Source organism: Salvelinus alpinus, chromosome 18, assembly GCF_045679555.1.
Source record: "Salvelinus alpinus chromosome 18, SLU_Salpinus.1, whole genome shotgun sequence".
NCBI classification, from domain to species: Eukaryota; Metazoa; Chordata; class Actinopteri; order Salmoniformes; family Salmonidae; genus Salvelinus; species Salvelinus alpinus.
Window position 1 is genome coordinate 14,222,789 of NC_092103.1, and position 27,413 is coordinate 14,250,201.

The 27,413-nt window shown below is 45.5% G+C and overlaps 2 protein-coding genes across 5 annotated transcripts in view; both read right to left on the bottom strand.

The window, feature by feature from the left end:
* Positions 1-5,473, bottom strand: part of LOC139543841 (bone morphogenetic protein receptor type-1B-like) — a 114,030-nt gene extending 108,557 nt beyond the window's left edge. For both annotated transcript variants that reach the window (XM_071350313.1, XM_071350314.1), the window contains exon 1: positions 5,305-5,473. The gene's annotated coding sequence lies outside the window, so the exon portion shown is untranslated. The remainder of the gene's footprint in view (positions 1-5,304) is intronic.
* Positions 5,474-6,100: 627 nt separating this feature from the next.
* Positions 6,101-27,413, bottom strand: part of LOC139543842 (PDZ and LIM domain protein 5-like) — a 75,486-nt gene continuing 54,173 nt past the window's right edge. Inside the window, exons 5-14 of one of the 3 annotated variants that reach the window (XM_071350316.1) lie at positions 25,457-25,479; positions 24,014-24,040; positions 23,538-23,692; positions 22,004-22,034; positions 16,200-16,360; positions 12,444-12,630; positions 12,112-12,292; positions 7,750-7,870; positions 7,536-7,651; positions 6,101-7,426 (exon numbers count right to left, since the gene is read on the bottom strand). In XM_071350316.1, the coding sequence (XP_071206417.1) occupies positions 7,343-7,426; positions 7,536-7,651; positions 7,750-7,870; positions 12,112-12,292; positions 12,444-12,630; positions 16,200-16,360; positions 22,004-22,034; positions 23,538-23,692; positions 24,014-24,040; positions 25,457-25,479 (1,086 nt within the window). In that variant the 3' untranslated portion in view covers positions 6,101-7,342. The remainder of the gene's footprint in view (positions 7,427-7,535; positions 7,652-7,749; positions 7,871-12,111; positions 12,293-12,443; positions 12,631-16,199; positions 16,361-22,003; positions 22,035-23,537; positions 23,693-24,013; positions 24,041-25,456; positions 25,480-27,413) is intronic. The other 2 variants (XM_071350317.1, XM_071350315.1) reach the window with 2 other exon arrangements.

Genomic DNA, 27,413 nt, shown 5'->3' on the forward strand with positions numbered 1-27,413 from the left:
CCCCTTTCAAGTCCCACTTTAGGACGGTGTTACCAGGGTCTTTATCAGTGGTGTAAAGTACTTAATAAAAAAACTTTAAAGTACTACTTAAGTCACTTTTTGGGGTATCTGTACTTTACTATTTTTGACAGGTTTTACTCCATCCATTTTCCCTGACACCCAAAAGTACTCGTTACATTTTGAATGGCTAGCAGGACAGGAAAATGGTCAAATACATGCACTTATCTAGAGAACATCCTGCTCATCCCTTTCCTATGCTTCCTGGCTGATGTTTTGGTCACTTTTGAATGCTGGTGGTGCTCTCACTCTAGTGGTAGCATGAGACGGAGTCTACAACCCACACAAGTGGCTCAGGTACTGCAGTTCATCCATGATGGCACATCAATGCGAGCTGTGGCAAAAAGGTTTGCTGTGTCTGTCAGCGTAATGTCCAGAGCATGGAGGCGCTACCAGGAGACAGGCCAGTACATCAGGAGACGTGGAGGAGGCCGTAGGAGGGCAACAACCCAGCAGCAGGACCGCTACCTCCGCCTTTGTGCAAGGAGGTGCACTGCCAGCACCCTGCAAAATGACCTCCAGCAGGCCACAAATGTGCATGTGTCTGCTCAAACGGTCAGAAACAGACTCCATGAGGGTGGTATGAGGGCCCGACGTCCACAGGTGGGGGTTGTGCTTACAGCCCAACACCGTGCAGGACGTTTGGCATTTGCCAGACAACACCAAGATTGGCAAATTCGCCACTGGCGCCCTGTGCTCTTCACAGATGAAAGCAGGTTCACACTGAGCACATGAGCACATGTGACAGACGTGACAGAGTCTGGAGACGCCGTGGAGAACGTTCTGCTGCCTGCAACATCCTCCAGCATGACCGGTTTGGCGATGGGTCAGTCATGGTGTGGGGTGGCATTTCTTTGTGGGGCCGCACAGCCCTCCATGTGCTCGCGAGAGGTAGCCTGACTGCCATTAGGTACCGAGATGAGATCCTCAGACCCCTTGTGAGACCATATGCTGACACATGCACATTTGTGGCCTGCTGGAGGTCATTTTGCAGGGCTCTGGCAGTGCACCTCCTTGCACAAAGGCGGAGGTAGCGGTCCTGCTGCTGGGTTGTTGCCCTCCTACGGCCTCCTCCACGTCTCCTGATGTACTGGCCTGTCTCCTGGTAGCGCCTCCATGCTCTGGACACTACGCTGACAGACACAGCAAACCTTTTTGCCACAGCTCGCATTGATGTGCCATCCTGGATGAACTGCACTACCTGAGCCACTTGTGTGGGTTGTAGACTCCGTCTCATGCTACCACTAGAGTGAGAGCACCGCCAGCATTCAAAAGTGACCAAAACATCAGCCAGGAAGCATAGGAACTGAGAAGTGGTCTGTGGTCACCACCTGCAGAATCACTCCTTTTTTGGGGGTGTCTTGCTAATTGCCTATAATTTCCACCTTTTGTCTATTCCATTTGCACAACAGCATGTGAAATGTAGTGTCAATCAGTGTTGCTTCCTAAGTGGACAGTTTGATTTCACAGAAGTGTGATTGACTTGGAGTTACATTGTGTTGTTTAAGTGTTCCCTTTATTTTTTTGAGCAGTGTATATACAGTGGCAAGAAAAAGTGTGTCAACCCTTTGGAAATACCTGGATTTGATCTTCATCTAGGTCACAACAAGACAAACAGTCTGCTTAAACTAATAACACACAAACAATTATACATGGTCTTGTCTTTATTGAACACGCTGTGTACACAATCACAGTGCAGGGTGGGAAAAGTATGTGAAACCTTGAATTTAATAACTGATTGACCCTCCTTTGGCAGCAATAACCTCAACCAGTTGTTGAGGATCAGACCTGCACAACGGTCAGGAGGAATTTTGGACCATTCCTCTTTACAAAACTGTTTCAGTTCAGAAATATTCTTGGGATGTCTGGTGTGAACTGCTCTCCAGGTCATGCCACAGCATCTCAATCAGGTTGAGGTCAGGACTCTGACCGGGCCACTCCAGAAGGCGTATTTTCTTCTGTTGATTTACTTCTGTGTTTTGGGTCGTTGTCCTGTTGCATCACCCAACTTCTGTTGAGATTCAATTGGCAGACAGATAGCCTAACATTTTCCTGCAAAATGTCTTGATAAACTTGGGAATTCATTTTCCCGTCGATGATAGCAAGCTGTCTAAGCCCTGAGGCAGCAAAGCAGTTCCAAACCATGATGCTCCCTACTAGAGGTCCACCCATTAATTAGAATGGCCGATTCATAACAATCGGTAATCGGCATTTTTGGACACCGATTGTGGCCGATTACATTGCACTCCACGAGGAGACTGCGTGGCAAGCTGACTATCTGTTACGCGAGTGCAGCAAGAAGCCAAGGTAAGTTGCTAGCTAGCATTAAACTTATCTTATAAAAAACAATCAACCTTAACATAATCACTAGTTAAACTAGTAATGTCATCAACCATGTGTAGTTATCTAGCTTGTCCTGCGTTGCATATAATCGATGCGGTGCCTGTCAATTTCTCATCGAATCACAGCCTACTTCGCCAAACCGGTGATGATTTAACAAGCGCATTCGCGAAAAAAAGCACAGTTGTTGCACCAATGTGTACCTAAACATCAATGCCTTTCTTTAAAATCAATACACAAGTATACATTTTTAAACCTGCTTATTTAGTTAATATTGCCTGCTAACATGAATTTATGTTAACTAGGGAAATCGTTTCACTTCTCTTGCGTTCCGTGCAAGCAGAGTCAGGGTATATGCAGCAGTTTGGGCCGTCTGGCTCATTGCGAACTATGTGAAGACCATTTCTTCCTAACAAAGACCGTAATTAATTTGCCAGAATTATACATAATTATGACATAACATTGAAGGTTGTGCAATGTAACATCAATATTTAGACTTAGGGATGCCATCCATTAGATAAAATACGGAACGGTTCCGTATTTCACTGAAAGTGAAACGTTTTGTTTTCGAAATGATAGTTTCCGGATTCGACCATATCAATGACCAAAGGCTCGTATTTCTGTGTGTTATTATGTTATAATTAAGTATATGATTTGATATTTGATAGAGCAGTCTGACTGAGCTGTGATAGGCAGCAGCAGGCTCGTAAGCATTCATTCAAACAGCACTTTCGTGCATTGCCAGCAGCTCTTCGCTGTGCTTCAAGCATTGAGCTGTTTTATGACTTCAAGCCTATCAACTCCCGAGATTAGGCTGGTGTAACCGATGTGAAATGGTGATTGATTGATTGGACTCCAGGTTAGCTAACCCCTGACTCCAATTAGCTTCTGGTGAAGTCATTAGCCTAGGGGTTCACATACTTTTCCCAACCTACACTGTGAATGTTTAAATGATGTATTCAATATAGACAAGAAAAATACAATAATTTGTTTGTTATTAGTTTAAGCACACTATGTTTATGTGTTGTTGTGACTTAGATGAACAGATTAAGTTATATGTCCAATTTATGCAGAAATCCAGGTAATTCCAAAGGGTTCACATACTTTTTCTTGCCACTTTACATTAGCAATTACATTTACTTTTGATACTTAAGTATATTTAAAACCCAATACTTTTAGACTTTTACTCAAGTAGTATTTTACTGGGTGACTTCACTTTTACTGGAGTAATTTTCTATTAAGGTATCTTTACTTTTACTCCATCACTGGTCTATACGTAGTAGCAATTTATACTGAACAAAAATATAGACGCAACATGCAACAATTTCAACGTTTTTACTAAGTTACAGTTCATATAAGGAAATAAGTCAATTGAAATACATTCATTAGGCCCTAATCTATGAATTTCACATGACTGGGCAGGGGTGCAGCCATGGGTGGCCCTGGGAGGGCATAGGCCCACCACTTGGGAGCCAGGCCCACCCACTGGAGAGCCAGACTTAGCTAATCAGAATGAGTTTTTCCCCACAAAAGGGCTTTATTACAGACAGAAATACTCCTCAGCCCCTCCCCCCCAAGACAATCCCACAGGTGAAGCCGTACGTGGAGGTCCTGGGCTGGAGTGGTTATACGAGGTCTGCGGTTGTGAGGCTGTTTGGACGTACTGCCAAATTCTCTAAAACAACGTTGGAAGCAGCTTATGGTTGACAAATTAACATTAAATTATCTGGCAACAGCTCTAGTGGACATTCCTGCAGACAGCATGCCAATTTCACACTCCCTTGAGACTTGTGGCATTGTGTTGTGTGCCAAAATTGCACATTTTAAAGTGGCCTTTTATTGTCCCCAGCACAAGGAGCACCTGTGTAATGATCATGCCGTTTAATCAGCTTCTTGATATGCCACACCTGACAGGTGGATCGATTATCTTGGCAAAGGAGAAATGCTGACTAACAGGGATGTAACATGTGTGCACACAAATTTAGAGAAATAAGCTTTTTGTGAGTATGGAAAATGTCTGGGATTTTTTATTTCAGCTGATGAAACTTTGGACCAACACTTTACAACAGTGTAGCTTGGGGACAAGGTTAATACAGACACACATGCCAACCTCCTGTCCTGAACCCATGTCCACTCTGTCTTAGTGTGAGTATACATCTTACTGAACTCAAACTACAGTCTCTCCAAAGCTCTGTGGAGTCTGGGCATACTGATACTATGACTCCCACAGCTCTAATGAGCACTATCAGTGCTGGACTCTGCCTGAGGCTGTACTTCAAAATCGCACAGAGTTCATTAATTAAGAGACACTTTCAATGAGATAGCTAGCAAGGTGTGTAAGGTCATACTGGGACTGCATATTTTAATAGACAGTAAACAAGACTTCAGGGATTCACCAAAAACACCCAATACCTCTCTAGAGCCTTGGTAACGTAATTGATTTGTGAAAGTAAGCTATTGCAAATGTTTCGAAATATAAGGCTATTAACATTAGGCTAAATGATTGATCCATTTGTAAAACACCGTTTAATACGTTTATCATAATGTAGGCTACAATACGTTCACCGTTGGAGGTGTATTTTCGAGGCTATATCTCAGTTGATCAAAAGTGGCATTCTGATTTATGGTGTGGTGATGATTTAACCAATTACTGGTGAGCATCAACACCAGCTCCGGAAAACTCGGGAACCAGACGAATCAGAGTCGGTTGATGATGGAGCAAATGCAGCATCCCTTGAACAATCACAGCAGAAAAGCTACGTATCTCGACCGAATTACATGAATCATAAATTTAACACAATATCACCACTTACATTCTTACAGAAACCGTAAGAGTAGCTCGCGACCACAATTGACGAAGCTAAAACTTCACGCCCGCTACGATTAAGGGTTTCTAAACAAACTTACCTTTTCCTCGCGTAAAATGTAGAATGGCCGGATTCCGATGTGATGGCCTGGTCACAAAACTTCCAAGCATTACATCTAGCTTTCTAGTTTTCTACGTTTGTGTTGTGTCCGACTTCTGTCTTTTCCAAGTGAACGGGCTGTCTGTCTATTCGCTGCGTCTTCGGGGTCCAGTATAGGGCTCCCACCTCCGACGTCTTGGTGAAGTACAGTTAGGCCTGCACTGCTCCGAGTGCCCCTTTTCACTTTGTCTACCAATGGAAATATTGCATAATTGGCAACAACTTTAAAATGTTCCCCTATAAACATTTTTTTTTTGTCATTGTTTATTTGAAAAAAATCGATTGTCGTCTGCACTGTTGCATTTCTCTAGTGAGGCGATTTTGCCAAAACATTGCAAGTAAATAAACTGTCATCATTGGAGACAGGACTGACACCTGTGAGAGGTATTGTCTTCCCTGTCTCCATGTAGACTTTGTACTTTTCCCACCTAGGTGAGTGTGAGGGGATTCAAGCTTGTGCTGGTCTGTATGGCCTCATCTGAGACAGAACAATATTGTTGTTATAGTGGTGCATGATGTCTGTGTAGCAACACTTCATTTAGAGCACCCATCCTGATAGAAGGAAAGTTGGCATTAAAGCTGTAAAAAATGGTTTTGCTTCATCATCATGCAATAAATACAGTATGGGGGATTAATGGAATCAATGGGGAATGGATGAACCAGTCATATTGAGGTATGGTTCTGGGACCACTATAGTGACAAACTGATACACGTAAAAACAACCTAAACACACACGATTGAATCCTTATTACTTTATGAAATTGTAGTTTTATTTTTACAAATAGTAGACCAATGCATTTCCCAATAAAACAGTGTCCATCCCACAGAGCTCTAATACAAATCATTTTCAACACTGACATTTTATGGACAAATGGAGAGATATTTTACTTTTAGTCTAAGTTTGGATGATTAATAATGACATATGATTGGGAATGGAATTAATTACACCAATAAACACCACATAGAGCAGGGTTTCCCAAACTTGGTCCTGGCCCCCCAGGTGTACATTTCGTTTTTTGCCCTTTTTTGCCCTTGCTCAAGCTTTGATTATTTGAATTTGCTGTGTAGTGCTAGGGGGAAAAAACTAAATATGCACCCGGGGACCGAGTTTGGGAAACCCTGACATAGACGAGCAGCAAACGCAAAATGGTGTCTAAGTTTAGGTTCAAAATAAATGGGCAGTAAATCCCCCAAAATATGTTTTAAATACATACATTGAACGATAAACATGGAAAAACCCTACTTCTCATAAAATTACTGACAGTGAACCACTATGTGCAACTGCCCCTATAAATCCCCAAATAAAGTACATCCCACCAGCCCCAATAAATATACTACCAGGATAAATACATATGTCTCCAGACCCAACCACTGGGGAGGGGAGGGAGAAAGAGAGAATAAACGGGGTTGGGTGCTCTAATCGTCCACAATAACACATTTTTTCTCAATAAGGTAACAGTTCGATTTTAAATCTGTCAACTGATTCATGCTCATTTTATAAAGGTCCCATTCATCTACTAAAATAACACTTTAATTAACTTTTAACTACATCAATTATATGGGATCATACAGTATGTAGTGGATTTTGCATTTATTAAATTAATTAATGTTGAGGGCTACAGGAAATGTCATGATGAGCCAGATATGGCCCCCCGGCCGCTACTTGAGTATCTACCTTATACATGTCTGTTCACCTAACTACAGTAAAGACAAGCTCTGTATGTAGAGAACATTTCAATCTGAGATTTCATGAAAAATTATACCTCCTTTCAAGTCAACATGCATTCTCCCATGATGCACTTTGTTTGACCAAAATATGATAAAATAAAGCTTATATTCCCATTAACACAATTACCTCTGTCAATAAATGTCATAATCAGATAAATCAATCTTTTAAAACTACCAAAAATATCTACATCTGATAGAATAGATTCTTTCTCCGTTTTCCTCTGTTCTTCACTCCTGGGGGCAGGTCAGATCTAGACTGTGTGGGCGTGTTTCTTGCACAGAGCCTTGTCCTTTTTAGAGAAGAAGGCTTGGCCCTCCAAACTGGTGCTGCAGACCTAGGAAATGACCGACAGACAGTACAGTAATATCAATGCTACAATCTTTCTATTCCACATCTATCTCCCACCATGACTCCATCACTCGCTCCATGCAGGCCTGACTTACTGCACATACGAAGCAGGTATCATGCCAGGTGAATCCCAACGCCTCCAGAAACTTGTCTCCTGCCTCGATGGGGAAGTCACAACCATGGCAACTGGTACCAAAGAGTTGGTAATAATCTGGGTGGAAGAGAGTCAGTCATATGTTACTTTCATGATTTGATTCATTTCAAAGTCGTGTTCATTCCCGAAACACCTTGCTCGCTGTGACCTCTCACCTCTTTCGCAGTATGGCAGCCCGTCCTCCATGTGGAAGGTGTTGTTTCTGATTGGCTGCTGGCAGGATGCACACAGGAAGCAGTACACATGCCAGGTCTGCTTCAGGGCATTGATGACTTCCTGTAAAAAAAAAATATGAGATTATGACAGTAATATAATTCCCTATAATGTCATAATGTCACAAGAGTTCACTTCCGGGTTGGAGCGAGCGGTCGCATTCGCGCTTTGGTCCGCAGGTAGTATAACTTTTCATTACATTTCATTACATTTCATTATAGTACAACGGTTTGATTTGTCTAATCTTAGCAATTTCTTCTTAGCTAGCTACATAGCCGTCTTTGTATCAAAGATAGTTGCGTAATTATCGTATTTCGTCGTCCTAACGCAGTCTACACTGCTATCTGCCCAGCAGCTAGCCAGCTAGCAAATGTCCTGTAGCAACTATTACACTCAACTGAACGACTTGATTAGTGTAGTGTTAGCTAGCTACATAGTTGTCTTTGCTGTCTTCGTATCCAAGATAATTGTGTAGTTTAGAGTGTGTAGTTTTAGAGTGATTATCTTAATTTACCGAGGTTAGCTAGCCAGCTATTTGTCGTCCTTAACGTAGGAGACACTGCTAGCTAGCCAACAGCTAGCCAACGTCTACCGAATAGAACTTCCGCACTCAACAACCCGGTCGCATTCCGCTTCGCTCCACAGGTAGTATCACATTTTCATTTCATTTCATTACAGTACAACGGTTTGATTTGTTTGATCGTAGCTAGCTACACAGCTAGCTACATAGCCGTCTTTGTATCAAAGATAAGTGTGTAGTCTAGAGCGATTTTCTAGGTTAGCTAGCCAGCTACTGTCGTTCTTTTAACGCAACGTAACGTAATCAACACTGCTAGCTAGCCAGCTAGCCCCCGAATAGCAGCACTGTAGAAACTATTACACTCAACGGAACGACTTGATTAGTGTAGTGTCAACAACGCAGCCACTGCCAGCTAGCCTACAAAGTCAACAACGCAGCCACTGCCAGCTAGCCTACTTCAGCAGTACTGTATCATCTTAATCATTTTAGTCAATAAGATTCTTGCTACGTAAGCTTAACTTTCTGAACATTCGAGACGCGTAGTCCACTTGTCATTCCAATCTCCTTTGCATTAGCGTAGTCTCTTCTGTAGCCTGTCAACTATGTGTCTGTCTATCCCTGTTCTCTCCTCTCTGCACAGACCATACAAACGCTCCACACCGCGTGGCCGCGGCCACCCTAATCTGGTGGTCCCAGCGCGCACGACCCACGTGGAGTTCCAGGTCTCCGGTAGCCTCTGGAACTGCCGATCTGCGGCCAACAAGGCAGAGTTCATCTCAGCCTATGCCTCCCTCCAGTCCCTCGACTTCTTGGCACTGACGGAAACATGGATCACCACAGATAACACTGCTACTCCTACTGCTCTCTCTTCGTCCGCCCACGTGTTCTCGCACACCCCGAGAGCTTCTGGTCAGCGGGGTGGTGGCACCGGGATCCTCATCTCTCCCAAGTGGTCATTCTCTCTTTCTCCCCTTACCCATCTGTCTATCGCCTCCTTTGAATTCCATGCTGTCACAGTTACCAGCCCTTTCAAGCTTAACATCCTTATCATTTATCGCCCTCCAGGTTCCCTCGGAGAGTTCATCAATGAGCTTGATGCCTTGATAAGCTCCTTTCCTGAGGACGGCTCACCTCTCACAGTTCTGGGCGACTTTAACCTCCCCACGTCTACCTTTGACTCATTCCTCTCTGCCTCCTTCTTTCCACTCCTCTCCTCTTTTGACCTCACCCTCTCACCTTCCCCCCCTACTCACAAGGCAGGCAATACGCTCGACCTCATTTTTACTAGATGCTGTTCTTCCACTAACCTCATTGCAACTCCCCTCCAAGTCTCCGACCACTACCTTGTATCCTTTTCCCTCTCGCTCTCATCCAACACTTCCCACACTGCCCCTACTCGGATGGTATCGCGCCGTCCCAACCTTCGCTCTCTCTCCCCCGCTACCCTCTCCTCTTCCATCCTATCATCTCTTCCCTCTGCTCAAACCTTCTCCAACCTATCTCCTGATTCTGCCTCCTCAACCCTCCTCTCCTCCCTTTCTGCATCCTTTGACTCTCTATGTCCCCTATCCTCCAGGCCGGCTCGGTCCTCCCCTCCCGCTCCGTGGCTCGACGACTCATTGCGAGCTCACAGAACAGGGCTCCGGGAAGCCGAGCGGAAATGGAGGAAAACTCGCCTCCCTGCGGACCTGGCATCCTTTCACTCCCTCCTCTCTACATTTTCCTCTTCTGTCTCTGCTGCTAAAGCCACTTTCTACCACTCTAAATTCCAAGCATCTGCCTCTAACCCTAGGAAGCTCTTTGCCACCTTCTCCTCCCTCCTGAATCCTCCTCCCCCTCCCCCCCCCTCCTCCCTCTCTGCAGATGACTTCGTCAACCATTTTGAAAAGAAGGTCGACGACATCCGATCCTCGTTTGCTAAGTCAAACGACACCGCTGGTTCTGCTCACACTGCCCTACCCTGTGCTCTGACCTCTTTCTCCCCTCTCTCTCCAGATGAAATCTCGCGTCTTGTGACGGCCGGCCGCCCAACAACCTGCCCGCTTGACCCTATCCCCTCCTCTCTTCTCCAGACCATTTCCGGAGACCTTCTCCCTTACCTCACCTCGCTCATCAACTCATCCCTGACCGCTGGCTACGTCCCTTCCGTCTTCAAGAGAGCGAGAGTTGCACCCATTCTGAAATAACCTACACTCGATCCCTCCGATGTCAACAACTACAGACCAGTATCCCTTCTTTCTTTTCTCTCAAACTCTTGAACGTGCCGTCCTTGGCCAGCTCTCCCGCTATCTCTCTCAGAATGACCTTCTTGATCCAAATCAGTCAGGTTTCAAGACTAGTCATTCAACTGAGACTGCTCTTCTCTGTATCACGGAGGCGCTCCGCACTGCTAAAGCTAACTCTCTCTCCTCTGCTCTCATCCTTCTAGACCTATCGGCTGCCTTCGATACTGTGAACCATCAGATCCTCCTCTCCACCCTCTCCGAGTTGGGCATCTCCGGCGCGGCCCACGCTTGGATTGCGTCCTACCTGACAGGTCGCTCCTACCAGGTGGCGTGGCGAGAATCTGTCTCCTCACCACGTGCTCTCACCACTGGTGTCCCCCAGGGCTCTGTTCTAGGCCCTCTCCTATTCTCGCTATACACCAAGTCACTTGGCTCTGTCATAACCTCACATGGTCTCTCCTATCATTGCTATGCAGACGACACACAACTAATCTTCTCCTTTCCCCCTTCTGATGACCAGGTGGCGAATCGCATCTCTGCATGTCTGGCAGACATATCAGTGTGGATGACGGATCACCACCTCAAGCTGAACCTCGGCAAGACGGAGCTGCTCTTCCTCCCGGGGAAGGACTGCCCGTTCCATGATCTCGCCATCACGGTTGACAACTCCATTGTGTCCTCCTCCCAGAGCGCTAAGAACCTTGGCGTGATCCTGGACAACACCCTGTCGTTCTCAACTAACATCAAGGCGGTGGCCCGTTCCTGTAGGTTCATGCTCTACAACATCCGCAGAGTACGACCCTGCCTCACACAGGAAGCGGCGCAGGTCCTAATCCAGGCACTTGTCATCTCCCGTCTGGATTACTGCAACTCGCTGTTGGCTGGGCTCCCTGCCTGTGCCATTAAACCCCTACAACTCATCCAGAACGCCGCAGCCCGTCTGGTGTTCAACCTTCCCAAGTTCTCTCACGTCACCCCGCTCCTCCGCTCTCTCCACTGGCTTCCAGTTGAAGCTCGCATCCGCTACAAGACCATGGTGCTTGCCTACGGAGCTGTGAGGGGAACGGCACCTCAGTACCTCCAGGCTCTGATCAGGCCCTACACCCAAACAAGGGCACTGCGTTCATCCACCTCTGGCCTGCTCGCCTCCCTACCACTGAGGAAGTACAGTTCCCGCTCAGCCCAGTCAAAACTGTTCGCTGCTCTGGCCCCCCAATGGTGGAACAAACTCCCTCACGACGCCAGGACAGCGGAGTCAATCACCACCTTCCGGAGACACCTGAAACCCCACCTCTTTAAGGAATACCTAGGATAGGATAAAGTAATCCTTCTCACCCCCCCCCACCCCTAAAAGATTTAGATGCACTATTGTAAAGTGGCTGTTCCACTGGATGTCATAAGGTGAATGCACCAATTTGTAAGTCGCTCTGGATAAGAGCGTCTGCTAAATGACTTAAATGTAAATGTAAATGTAAATAATGTCCTCATTTGATTTCAATATGTGCCCGTGGATTTGGAGAGGAAGACGATTGAGCAAGGTGGACATGTATGTCCCTCACCCCCAGGACCTTCTGCTTGCAGCTGGTGCAGGTAGGGGCAAAGAACTCTTCATAGCAGTGAGCACAGTACACTGTTCCCCTCTCCTCCACAAAGCCAGACTCCACCAGAGACGCGTGGCAGTGGGAACAGTTAAACTCCTCAGGGTGCCACGACATGCCCATGGCCACCAGGAACGGACCTCTGTGGATAACAGGAAGTGGGCAGGATAAAATTAACTTTAAATTCAGTATGTCAGATACATATGAGAGGGACTAAACTAATCAGAAGTGAACCCACCGGATTACGCTGCGTCCAAAATTCCCAATTTCCCATACTGACAGTCGTTATGTACCTGATGACCTTGTCACAGTGGCCACACATGGGTGTGCGTGTTCCTGCTGCGATGTGTTCGGCCCGCTGCACCAGGGAGTCCTGGTCCTTGGGGTGCGCCTGGGGAGCAGGGCGGTCAGGACCTTTGGGTACCGGTGCAGTGTTGCTGACCCGGCCAAAAGAGGGCGCCGCTCCACCCTTAGGGAAACCTAAAGCAACAGAAAAAACAGCATGGGTCAGTTGTTTCATTCACACCATATAAACAAATCACATCCATCTGAGCTATAGAAAAACATTCAAACGTTTGTGCCATGTGATCAGAACACTGATCACAACATACAGACAAACATCCTGATCATTCAATGACCAATGAGAATTGTGGCTGTATTTCCACGGCTGTGTGCATTGCTAGCTAACCCTAAAGAAACGTTAGCTCAGGTGTGGGTGGGCAGGTGTGATCAGGTATGCATGAGTATGCTGCATGCTGACAGAATGCGTCACATCTAGCTGTGACCTCCCTGTCTTATGCATAGGCCAGCTGTGTCGGCAGATCCACCCCACCCAAACAAAGGATACATTTTCTTCCACCACGGGGGAAAAATATATATTCCCAGAGCCAAAGGAGACACCTGGCAAAATAATCCCCCACTCCTCTCCGAACAAAACGTGGAGAGGAAACCCAATCCTCCCCTTCTTACCCCTCTCCTCTCTGAACAAAACGTGGAGAGGAAACACAATCCTCCCCTTCTTACCCCTCTCCTCTCTGAACAAAACGTGGAGAGGAAACACAATCCTCTTCTTACCCCTCTCCTCTCTGAACAAAACGTGGAGGAAACACAATCCTCCCCTTCTTACCCCTCTCCTCTCTGAACAAAACGTGGAGAGGAAACACAATCCTCCCCTTCTTACCCCTCTCCTCTCTGAACAAAACGTGGAGAGGAAACACAATCCTCCCCTTCTTACCCCTCTCCTCTCTGAACAAAACGTGGAGAGGAAACACAATCCTCCCCTTCTTACCCCTCTCCTCTCTGAACAAAACGTGGAGAGGAAACACAATCCTCCCCTTCTTACCCCTCTCCTCTCTGAACAAAACGTGGAGAGGAAACACAATCCTCCCCTTCTTACCCCTCTCCTCTCTGAACAAAACGTGGAGAGGAAACACAATCCTCCCCTTCTTACCCCTCTCCTCTCTGAACAAAACGTGGAGAGGAAACACAATCCTCCCCTTCTTACCCCTCTCCTCTCTGAACAAAACGTGGAGAGGAAACACAATCCTCCCTTTCTTACCCCTCTCCTCTCTGAACAAAACGTGGAGAGGAAACACAATCCTCCCCTTCTTACCCCTCTCCTCTCTGAACAAAACGTGGAGAAGAAACACAATCCTCCCCTTCTTACCCCTCTCCTCTCTGAACAAAACGTGGAGAGGAAACACAATCCTCCCCTTCTTACCCCTCTCCTCTCTGAACAAAACGTGGAGAGGAAACACAATCCTCCCCTTCTTACCCCTCTCCTCTCTGAACAAAACGTGGAGAGGAAACACAATCCTCCCCTTCTTACCCCTCTCCTCTCTGAACAAAACGTGGAGAGGAAACACAATCCTCCCCTTCTTACCCCTCTCCTCTCTGAACAAAACGTGGAGAGGAAACACAATCCTCCCCTTCTTACCCCTCTCCTCTCTGAACAAAACGTGGAGAGGAAACACAATCCTCCCTTTCTTACCCCTCTCCTTGCTGGCTACAGAGACATCCAAGCGGGGTCAAATATGTCTGCCCTCAGAGGGGGGTGAGAAGGGGGTGAGGGGTGGAGGTGGACAGAGACTATTGAAAAACAGGACCAGAATCAAAGAGTGGCGGACTGAGGGGTCAGGAAGCAAGTGACCCCTCGATTTCCTCGTGACGGAGTGCAAACAAACTGAATAAACATGACTGGGGACTGGCAGAGAAGTGAGAAGAGATCCATGGGAAAGACAGAGAGACAGAGAGAGACAGACAGAGAGGAGTATAAACAGTACATGAGACTATCACTGTGTTGGCACTATGCTCTAAGTAACTACTGAAGAGGCTTTGGGCAGGCTGCACAGTCGGGAACACTGAAGATCTATATATCTCTGTTCCACTTGAACCACAGCAGGGCTGCCAAACCCCGGGTCCAGGCCCATAAAACCACAACTTCAACCACGTCTGGTTAAGTCGGTCTTTTAAAACGTCCTGTTGAGACCATGTCTGAAGACAGCAGTAGCTAGCCCAGTCCAAGGGCTTAGGGGACATGTTCTTGGATGGCACAGTGACAGGGGGGCATGGTGAGGGGAGAGGGATGTAGGCTGGATAGATGAGTCATGGCCACACATCTCTGGCTGATAAACATCTGGGAGATGTATCCGCTCTGGAATCTATGCTGGCTGGATTTTACACAGATGGCTCTGACACAACACCCCCCCTCCCTCTCTCTCGCACACACACACAAACAACAACACAAATCATGTCCTGCCTGCTGCTATGAAAATCGCCATGAAAAACATTACATGTTTTTCACACTCAATAATGTGTTAGCACTAGCAGGGGGAATGGTAGAATCATACATAATACAGCATACATCTGGCCTGGTTCCACACGGTCAGTATGAGGTATATGTTTGTGAACACAAGGTCAAGTAAGCGTTAATCTGATACATACTATATCTAACAGAGAGGTGCCTGTGGTGGCGTATACACCCCCTTTCAACAGCTCTCACTTAAGAGGTCCCAGCGAGGAGGCAGTGGGTAAGCAAGCACAGGACCTCTCTAGCCTCACACAGTTCTGTTTAGGCCCTGTATATATACACATATATATAGCATACTGCAGTCTTAGTCATCTTAGTAATGACTCCCCAACTCAAGGCCCGTCGGGCAAATATTTACTCCAAGGCAGCTACAGTCCTCACACACACTAAATCTCCTGTTTAAAGAGCAGAACATCTAATATATAATTCTCAATTTCACACAATCTATTTAACTCCGGAATCGTGGAAAAAAAGAGGCAATAATTTGAGCCCATTAGCTGAATACCGCACGTTTTATAGAGCTCGTAATGTTCAAGAGCCGTGTGTAACAGAGGCATTACGATGAAGAGCCGTGTGTAACAGAGGCATTACGATGAAGAGCCGTGTGTAACAGAGGCATTACGATGAAGAGCCGTGTGTAACAGAGGCATTACGATGAAGAGCCGTGTGTAACAGAGGCATTACGATGAAGAGCCGTGTGTAACAGAGGCATTACGATGAAGAGCCGTGTGTAACAGAGGCATTACGATGAAGAGCCGTGTGTAACAGAGGCATTATGTTGCTCTAATCAAAGCACTGATTAATAGTCAGGTTTTACAGTAACAGCAGGCGTCTGCCCCCTGTAGGTCAAAATGAACTACTACAGATGATGTCACCTTGAGATATTGACACCACGGTTGCCTGTCTGAGTCAAGGCAAAACGCCAAGGCGTTAATGAAGACACCACATGCTATACAAGCATTTATCTATATCAGCATTCTTCTCCGAAAAAAATATTGGTGTAAAGGGTAGAGCTCTCATAACTTCCATAAATAAAATACATGATTTGCATTTCTGCCATTTCTGTTCAAAAAGGCTGCAGTACACCTAAGCTTGTAGTATAGATCTAGTCTGTTCTTAACAGCAGGACACACTCAATAACAGAAGCGAGAACAAGACGTGAGTGAAAGTAACCACAGAATCCTCTGGAGCGACAGCGAGAGGAAGACAGTAGGGGTAGTGTCAGGGTGTGTAAGATTACCTGCTGAAGCTCCAGCCGGCCAGGAGGGTTTGACCTGGGCAGAGGGGGTCTTGAAGGTGGGTGGGGGGACACCGGTACCGTTCCTGGGGGCTCCTGGGACTTTGGTCATGGTCTTCACTGATGTGACGTGAGCACTGGGCAGGGCATCCTCAACAACCTCTCTGGAGAACAGAAAGGTCATTGTTTCACTGAAACATACAGGCACCCACAACCGCATGCACACACACACACGACAGATACACACACAGACAAAACACACACCATCATAGAGAAATGTTTTCACTTTATAGTATTTGGCTCATAATAAACCCAGTAGCGTTGAAGTTCTTAAAGTCTGGTGTTTACTCATGACTATCCACATGGCCAGGCTGTGCAAACTGATGCCTGTCCGTCTCTCCCTCAGGCCCGGTTTGTTATGGCAACCTCAGCCATGGTTACAGTACAGTAGGCGTTCCATCCAGGACTCAGAACACCTCTCAGCTGTTAGAATGTGATTCCATCACAACACGCTTCCCTAAAACCTAAAAAACTATAGACTTCACTGTCTTCTGCTATAGCTGCACTCTCTCCACACCTGACTCTCCTCCTGTTCGAGAACATGTTTAAGGTGAAATTATGTGCAGACCACACCCAAAAATAGCTAAATAGTTGTTAGAAATACAAGTGCGTCGGAAGGGCTGTTTTGAAGACATAAAACCAGGCTAATTATGATAGGCACGATTGAGTCATATCCAGCAGAGGCACTAACCAGGCACAATCAATTAGCAGGAAGTTCAGTGACACACTCAACCAATCAGGCCAATTATGGGGAGAGTTGATTGGATTAAAAGCTGTGTCTGATGAAAACCATGGCCAGATTGATCCAATAAGGATACATGATACAGCCCAGTGTCCAGATGGCACAGCAATAAGTAAACAGGAAAACAATTAGTGTTGGCACCGTCTCTCTCTTTCTCCCTCTCCTCCTCTCCATCCGTGAAATGTTGTATGCAGTGGAGCTGCTCATAAGTGGCCTGCTGCCTATTTTGCTGGTCTTTTTCTGCAATGTTGTCGTCGATGACATATTGATGGTTCTATAAATAATGCTCGTCTTTAGTGCTTGAGCCATGATGGTTAGGTCTGTGCTAGTGTTCAGCGTATCAAAGTATCATCCCAGCTGTTTACAAAAGGAAGCTGGTTAAAATCCCAGGTGAGAAGCACTTGCCCTTAGGAAAAGAACAGAGTCTGACTTTCTCCAGGTCATATCCAGTTCTATGAATGTTTGTCAGCTACACTGTATTTAAAAATGTGCCTTGACAACACTGCCCTCTACTGGTGATACATATAAATTGCTACTAGCTCAAGTAGAGAACTAACTGTACTGTATTTTACCTTTATTTAACTAGGCAAGTCAGTTAAGAACAAATTCTTATTTACAATGACGGCCTACCCCGAACGACGCTGGGATAATTGTGCGCCGCCCCATGGGACTCCCAATCACGTCCGGATTTGATACAACCTGGATTCGACCAGGGACTGTAGTGACCCCTCTTGCACTGACATAGTGCCTTAGACCGCTGTGCCACTCGGGAGCTAAGCTCTTAGGAGCTTCTATGTGTCCTTTGAATAAACTGCTCGTCAGCCATTGGATAAGTACGCCTTATTAGTCTATTAGCTGTGTAGATAAAGTGTTAAGATACTTCCCAGGAGAAATCGGAAGAAGAAGAGGGAAGGGGACAGGAAATAAAGGGTATAACTTTATTTAGATGCAAGCAGCAACAATCTTCAAGCATAACTATGGTTAGTGAAGAAAATGAAACAAAATGAAGATACAATACAAAGATAGTCATGTAGAAGGAAAGGTAGAGAACTAAGTTGGAGACCTGGTGATGTCAGAAACGACGGAGAGACTTCACTGAATAGACACAAAAACTAAGTCAAACCTTTACTACGTCGATAAACCAAATTCAATCAATCATAGTATATTACAGACACAAGCCATCTCATGCAGACACATACGGTATACAAAGAGGATACAGGTACCTGACAAAATAACGGAAACACGAGTGAATGAGGGATACAAAGTATATTGAAAGCAGGTTCTTCCACACAGGTGTGGTTCCTGAGTTAATTAAGCAATTAACATCCCATCATGCTTAGGGTCATGAATAAAAATGCTGGGCAGGCCATTATTTTGGCTACCATGGCTGTGCCCCCATAGTATGACAATGCCCCATCCACAGGGCACGAGTGGGCACTGAATGGTTTGATGAGCGGTAGGGCTGGGCGGTATACTGTATTTCACTATATACGGGTATTGATGCACGGACCGGTTTGGGTTTTTACTTTACATTCTATAACGTTATTTTAATCTTTGGTTTGTTAAATGTGATGTGCAACGTCAATTTTTATAGTTTACACTGCTACTTGAGTCCCTCTCAGCTCTCTCTCAGCTCTCTCTTCATGCCGCGTTCCACAGACTTAACCCCGCCCCCCGTCACTCAAGGAGCACATTTGTTGTTGCTTGACCACAAGACTCTTGCGTTCAGTCTGCATGGTCAGTGCAGCACATGCAATGCTTCTTAATATAAATCTACAAGCGCTCTATAATTGCAATTAGTTTGTGTTTCTTACATCTGCAAATAGCAATTTAGTCTTTTCTTAGCAAGTTTTAGCTAAGTTGCCTTAGCCGCTAAATGGCTATTTCGCTGGGTACTTATTAGCGAGCTAATAAATGTACTGAGTCAGAGCAAACGTAGCTAGCTGATAAAGACTTACACCAGTGATGAAGTAGGCCTAAATCAGCACATTGTCTGTGCAACAGTATCTTCTAAGTCAAAAAGGAATATGCAAAGCATAAATATGTTGGCTATATGAAGAGACATTTAATGTACAGTAGCCAGAGATTATAGGGTCCCCTTGGAAACACTGACCATCACTTTGGTTCCAACCGTGTCACAATAACTCCTCCCTGGCATTTTCATTCGTTGTCATGTCAAACAGTGTATTCAAAGTGCTCACTTTTATATTCTAACTATAGAATTAGAATAATCATTCTATTTCCATCATTCCAACAGTTCACCTAAGTGTTTTGATCTAAATCACAAGTCAAATTGCAACATTTGGCAAAAAATAAGGCCTTGTTTTTTTGCAGCCCTACGTGGCAGCGAAGGAAATGATCTCAAATGAGTGTAGGAAATGCAGAGAAAAAAAATGTTGGGTTGAATTGAACAGTATAAAACAATTTGAATGGAGAAAGACCCATTAAAATCACTTAGAATGTATGTGTTGCCACCGTTGGTTCACACACACCACTCATAAAGCACATTAACAACTCTTATTATTCAAAAACATTAAATACTGTCAGAAAATGTGAAAAATACTGTATATTACATTTTGGCCATATCGCCCAGCCCTACGCCTGAGACAGCATTTTCCACCATCAACAAAACACCAAATTATGGAATTTCTCGTGGAAGAATGGTGTGGCATCCCTCCAATAGAGTTCCAGACACTTGTAGAATCTATGTCAAAGTGCATTAAAGCTGTGGTGGCCCAACGCACTATTAAGACACTAAGTTGGTGTTTCCTTTATTTTGGCAGTTACCTGTACATACACTACATGACCAAAAGTATGTGGACACCTGCTCGTCGAACATCTCATTTCAAAATCATGGGCATTAATATGGAGTTGGTCCCCCTTTGCTGTTATAACAGCCTCCACTCTTCTGGAAGGCTTTCCACTAGATGTTGGAACATTGCTGCAGGGACTTGCTTCCATTCAGTCACAAGAGCATTAGTGAGGTCGGGCATTGATGTTGGGTGATTAGGCCTGGCTCGCAGTCGGTGTTCCAATTCATCCCAAAGGTGTTCGATGGAGTTCTTCCACACCGATCTCGACAAACCATTTCTGTATGGACCTCGCTTTATGCACGTGGGCATGGTCATGCCGAAATAGGAAAGGTCCTTCCCCAAACTGTTGCCACAAAGTTGTAAGCACAGAATTGTCTAGAATGTCTTGTATGCTGTAGTATTAAGATTTCCCTTCACTGGAACTAAGTGGCCCAGCCCAAACCATGAAAAACAGCCCCAGACCATTATTCCTCCTCCACCAAACTTTAGTTGGCACTATGCATTGGGGAGGTAGCGTTCTACTGGCATCCGCCAAACCCTGATGTGTCCGTCAGACTGCCAGATGGTGAAGCGTGATTCATCACTCCAGAGAACGTGTTTTCACTGCTCCAGAGTCCAATGACAGTAAGTTTTACACCACTCCAGCCGACGCTTGGCATTGCACATGGTGATCTTAGGCTTGTGTGCGGCTGCTCGGCCAGGGAAATCCATTTCATGAAGCTCCCAACGAACAGTTCTTGTGCTGACATTGCTTCCAGGGGCAGTTTGGAACTCGATTTTTACGTGCTACGCGCTTCAGCACTCGGCGTTCCTGTTCTGTGGGCTTGTGTGGCCTACCACTTCGCTGCTGAGCCATTGTTGCTCCTAGACGTTTCCACTTCACAATAACAGCACTTAAAGTTGACTGGGGCAGCTCTAGCAGGGCAGAAATTTGATGAACTGACTTGTTGGAAAGGGTGGCATCCTATGACAGTGCCACGTTGAAAGTCACTGAGCTCATCAATAAGGCCATTCTACTGCCAATGTTTGTCTATGGAGATTGCATGGCTGTTGGCTCGATTTTATACACCTGCCAGCAACAGATGTGGCTGAAATAGCCAAATCCACGAATTTGAAGGGGTGTCCACATACTTTTGCATATATAGTGTAAGTAGTAAAATAAGGCAAGGTACCTTAAGTGAGGTACCTAATGCACTAACTAATACCTGTAACTATACAAGTGTACGTGATAATGGTAAGGTATAATGTGAAATATAATGGACTCTGACATCCACTGCACACACAGGGAGACAACTACAGGCATATTGAAATAAATCAAACACAGGCAGGTAGAGGTTACAAATAGTACACGATTATCTTAGTGAGAAACACAGTCTACTGCACGTTGAGCGTGCGTGCTGAAACACCGTGGTGCCAGTCTCTCAGCTTGTTGTACAGTTGTCCCACAACCTCTGGGTCCGGTTTGTTCACCCTAACACACCCAACGGCACAGGGCAGGAGGGGAGAGGGAGGGAGAAAGGAGAGGACACAGGAGAGCAGACAGGAAAGAAAGGAAAGAAAGAAATTGTAAGAAACAAGTAAACACACAAGAAATGTACGGAAAACACTGGGAAATTGAGGAAATACAGGTCAAATAAATAAAGCAGTAAGATTAGCAAGAGACTTGACATCTCTTGATAGGAGCTCTGTGTTTGGGAGCGTGCTGTCTGTTAACCACATGTCTCTGAGAAGGAGAGAGCGAGTGCCTCCTCCTGGCCGTCCCTTATTACCCATAGTCCCACTTCATTACCCACAATCCCAACGTGACATGCTAATTGTCCCGTGCTTAGGTTGGGACAGCAGCAACGAGTGTTTACTGCAGATGAAGATGAACCTCCCCGTTCAGAACACAGAACTGACAATCCCCATCTTTCAGAGGGCGCTGAGGGTTTGGCCAACCCAGCTGGAGATGTTTTGACTAGGGTTTCCTCCACTGTGGGCATCCTCTGATGTGGCTTCCTGTAATGACGCTTGAAACTAAGCGTCTCATGGACCAGGAAGCAATGGGCTAAACACAGAATCCCAATGAGGAGAAGCTCCTGTGACATGCAGGATGAGACGTCACCCCAACAAACTTACAACAGCATAACACTCACACGCCAGGAAAACACAACCAGATCACGTCGGAGCAGACTGACCAATCAACTACTCACTTCTTTCCAGTGCTGTTCTCCTGGGCTTGGTCTGTCAACAGAGGAGCAAAGAAACTCATGAACATCAATGCAGAGATTGTGACATGTGCGTGTAGACGTGTGTCTTGTAATAGAAAATAACTGATGGGGTGACCAGCCAAAAAGAGAGAGGTTATACTGCTTTTTAAATGCCAAAAAAAATAAAAAAGTTGGCCAAGGGTGCACCTCAAATAGCTCTACTCCACGTGAGGGCTGGATGATTGGGCTCAATATCAGATTGCAGAGACATAGTCCCGCCATGCCAGTTGAACTCAGTCCTGGTGGGACCTACAAACCACTCTCCACAGCTGTACAAACCACTCTCCACATCTACAGCTGAACAAACCACTCTCCACATCTACAGCTGTACAAACCACTCTCCACATCTACAGCTGTACAAACCACTCTCCACATCTACAGCTGAACAAACCACTCTCCACATCTACAGCTGAACAAACCACTCTCCACATCTACAGCTGAACAAACCACTCTCCACATCTACAGCTGAACAAACCACTCTCCACATCTACAGCTGAACAAACCACTCTCCACATCTACAGCTGTACAAACCACTCTCCACATCTACAGCTGAACAAACCACTCTCCACATCTACAGCTGAACAAACCACTCTCCACATCTACAGCTGAACAAACCACTCTCCACATCTACAGCTGAACAAACCACTCTCCACATCTACAGCTGAACAAACCACTCTCCACATCTACAGCTGAACAAACCACTCTCCACATCTACAGCTGAACAAACCACTCTCCACATCTACAGCTGAACAAACCACTCTCCACATCTACAGCTGAACAAACCACTCTCCACATCTACAGCTGAACAAACCACTCTCCACAGCTGTACAAACCACTCTCCACAGCTGTACAAACCACTCTCCACAGCTGTACAAACCACTCTCCACAGCTGTACAAACCACTCTCCACACAGCTGAACAAACCACTCTCCACATCTACAGCTGAACAAACCACTCTCCAGCACCATTTGCATAATATCAACAGCCGTAAACATATTCAGCGCTGCATTGGTAACCTCAGCCTCTGTCTGGAGTAGAGAGGGACATCTAATCCACTGTTCCTTGTCAGCTTATATTAGCAGAGCATGTCCAACACACACACAGGGCTGGGATGATGACAGAGAGATGGTTGCTGAGGCTCAGAGACAGAGCTGCGTCAGGGGGACCAGAGCACAGAGACAGACCTGCGCCACAGGGACTAGCATGCAGCACTGTTGTAATCTATACTACAGTCTACTTATGTAACCTTTCCATTAGGGGAAAAGGCAAAGGCCAAATCGTCACTTCAGAAGGGTTACTGTAAGAACACAATGATCTAGCTATAATACATATCTATTTTCTAATACCACTGTGCCAAGGTATTGGTGGTGCTGCATGTGTTCTGGCCTGGGTATGAGGGTGCCAGGGTACACAACATAAAGTAACTAGGGTGTCATTATGCATCAGGGTATTGGGGGAAGGTGCCAGGGGGTACCCACCGTTCTCTGTGCCAGTGATCTGAGCCAGGATTCTGAAGGACCTGGACTGGGAGGTGCCGGTGCGAGGATGCCAGTCCTCTGTGTCCTCGATCATGCGCTTCTTACTGGCCTCACTGAGTGGTGAGGCATGGTTCACCTCAGGTTCAACTCTGTTCCTGAGGCCACACACACACAGAATAAGTATCATCATCATTATCTACTTCCAATTACTATTAGCATTCACCATTCATAAAAATCACTTTTAATAATGACTTTATTCATTAAGTAATTACTCAGATTAATTTATTAAATTCATTCATTCATTAATCTTTTTCATTCAGTAGGATAACACAAGTGCAAAACAAATCTCTCACACACAGGTACAGACAAAACACACTCTCACTCCCAGTGTATACTACAGGTAGACTCAGACAAGACAAACGTACACACATTCACTCAGTGAAGTGGCCACTGCCTAGACTTCCCATTTACCGTACCTCCTAGGGGCAGTCTTTGGGGGGACTCTGCACACGGAAATTGAGAGGGAAGTAAGAAAGGAAAATAGGATAATAGAAGGAGAAGAATCAGAAACTAGAAAAGATTGGGAGGAAAAACTGAATATTGTACTTCCAAGGTGCTAAAACGATTTGGATGTGAAGTGTGAGCATTGCTGCAGGACTACAGGCTATACTTAAGAATGCTCTGAGGTCCACTGGCAGAAACAGCAGCTACACTAGAAATAGCAGAGCAGCAGTCAGCTACAATGACACAGATAGCTATCATTTCCAACTAACTGTAATGATCACCTCCAAAACCCCTATGAAGGTGACATGACATGATTCAGCCCACCTACATGGCGTTAACTCATAGACACTCATATTATAGCATGACATCATGCTTTTAGTACTAGCAGGAATATGCTTTATGGATTATTGATCAGCTGAAGAAACAGTGATGGAGTTTGGATTTTGGGGAATTGACGGAAAACTATTAAATATAACTGCATAATATAGTTATAAGGGTGAAAGTACCATCTCTCACCACACGGGGGAACCACTGGGCCTCACATTACAGTGAGCTCAGGACCAGAACAGATGCATTCTTGGTATTCCTGTCTTGAATTAAACAATGTTTAGACACTCATCTCAAGGTGTCTGTATTACATTAGCTACAAAAGCATTTATGCACTTGAGGCCAGTCAAGTGTGAATATATCGGAGTGTTCTGCATGTGAGCTCTCCAGCATGTGTTCTAGTCTATTGCGTGTCAGTGTGTATTCTAAGTGAATGGAGGTCAGGGGTCAGATTGTGACGGTTCTATTCCTAGAACCACAGTGGAATAGCTGTCTGGTAATTAATAAGTGGCCTTGGGTAAACAGAGTGACACGGTGGCAGCCGGACAGACGGAGGGGGACAGATGCAGGGACAGGGTGCAGCAGCCCCGCTGAGTGGTGACAGGTCAGCCTACAGGGCTCTGAGTTGCAGTCTGGGGATGGGCCTGGTGGGGACACAGCATAAAATGGCACCCTATTCCCTTTAAAGTGCCTATGGGGCTCTGGTCAAAAGCAGCGCACTATAAATGGAACAGCATTTCCAACGCACGCGGGTGTAAATACACTACTTTTCCAAGTGAACCGGGCCGGGATGCCATGGCACATAGAGCATGAATGAACAGGATCACAAGGCTTATTACGGCTTATGGCTGTGGGTTATTTACAGGGTGGCTTTGTAGGTTGTTTTGTGCTCTGAGATGAGGGTGTAACACAGTAAGTACATGAGTATGAGTGAGGTTTATGAGGGTTATGGCAGAAAGGAGCCAGCATGCCCACTGTACTATTCTAATTGCGCTGCAGTCATGTGCTGCAGTAAAGCACTGATAATCGCATCATCCCACAGTTAGAGAGCTAGCAGACTGTGTCACTGCTACTGTTAGAACACTAACTTGGTCTCTTCCTCCTCGTCCTCCTGAGGAAAGAACAAATGAAGAAGAAGAGGATGAAGCAAAGTAAAGGAGCAGGAAAAGAGAAAGAGCATTGATCCAACTGGGTCCTAAAAACACATGGACCATTCTGAGACGAGGTGCAAGCAGACACCCAGAGAAACACACACACAGGATCCAGCTGAACACACATGCTGCTACTATACCTGTAACCTGTAGACAGAAAACATCATCTGTACACGCTTAGAAGAAAAGGAACCTAATAGGGTTCTTCGGCTGCCCCCATAGGAGAACCATTTTGAAGATCCATCCACAAGGGTTCTCCTATGGGGACAGCCAATGAAACCTTTTGGAACCCTTTTTATCTAACATCAAGGTAAAAAACATGCACAACAGTACTGTTTATGGCCAATTTATTCAGATTTGTATGTAAGGGATAATCAATGAGGGGCTATACGTTCTCTAGAAAATAATGACGTGGAAGGTGTACCACGACGCGCTACCTTCCACAGAGGTGCATGTACTCATGTACTTACTATTGTTTTCCAGAGAACGCATAGAGCCCCGAGTTGATTACCCCTTTTATACCATGACTATAATTTAACACATTTGCCAAATGTGTAAACAAACAGACTTGCTAGTTTAGCTAACCAAACCATCAGTCCTAGCTTGCTATTATGAAAATCCAATTCAACAATGCCAATAATGTTCTCAATTCGACTTTTGCTTTCAATAGCAGATCAAACACAGAACATGTAGCCATTGAATTCTACCGTGCAAATATACTGCGCGTTATAGGGAAATAACGCATGCTCTAGAATGCCCTTCAAGCCAATCAGAAGCAGACAGAGTAGTCCAGGGGGTTTAGACAGGAGGAAGGTGAAATAATAACTACAGAGACCGTAAGTAGAGTATGCAGTAAAGACTGAGATGACAACCAAAGAGCCTACACGTATGTGGCATGAAGTCTCGCTTATATTCAGCTGCAAAACATAACTAATTACATTTGCATCAGTGGACTACATTGGTAGACTAGTCAAAAACACATGTGTTTTTACTATTCGGAGGTTTTGTAAATACATCTGGCCTGAGAACCATCCCAGTAGAGCTTCTCCAGCCTCAAAGCTTCCAGAATGCCAGGCTTTTAGAAACAGGCGTCTGAGTCGACAGAACAACAATATGTCAGGCAGACTCCGAGCAGGAATACTGGGTGTTTGGCAAGGCTATTCACTTTACTATCAATTAGAGAGAGGCGGGCTGGGTGGTAGCAGGAGTGAGTTTCACATGTCGTCGTTCTGCTGCTGCCTTTGTCTTCTGTTTCCAGTTCCCTTTAACATGAGACAAGATGTGCTGCTGCACTCAGAGCTCGCCAGCTTGCAGTCCTAAACGCCGGAAATAAGTTAGCTCTGGTTTGTTCAGCCATTCCTATGGGGAAAATGACTGGAGAAAGAAGAGAGTTTTGGGATAAACGCCAAAAATAAGTTCTGCGGTTAACACAGGCTTAGGAGATCTGATGCGTTTTGTTCTATGAGATAATAGCATGACCTTTATGAATTATGAAGCCTTTTTTTAAATTACATAAATGCGTCAAAAAGTGACGTTAGCTGATGAAGAGGGTCTCGTAGAACAGAACGTGTCAGATCTCCTAAACCTGTGTTTACCACAGACCTTATTTTCAGCGTTCATCCAAAAACCCTACAGAAACTCCATTCATTTCTCCATAGGCTTTGTCCAACGAACCCTGGCGGAGTTCGCGCCTACAAAAAGATGCCGTTACTATTTCTCTCTATTGTGGCCGTTTACAGAGTTGGGGGTACAGGCACCATCCATGTTGCTCTACAAACGAGACTGTGTTTGTAGAGTGGCAGGTAGCCTAGCGGTTCAGAGCGTTGTGCCAGTAACCCAAAGGTCGCTGGTTTGAATCCCAGAGCCAACTAGGTGAAAAATCTGTCGATGTGCA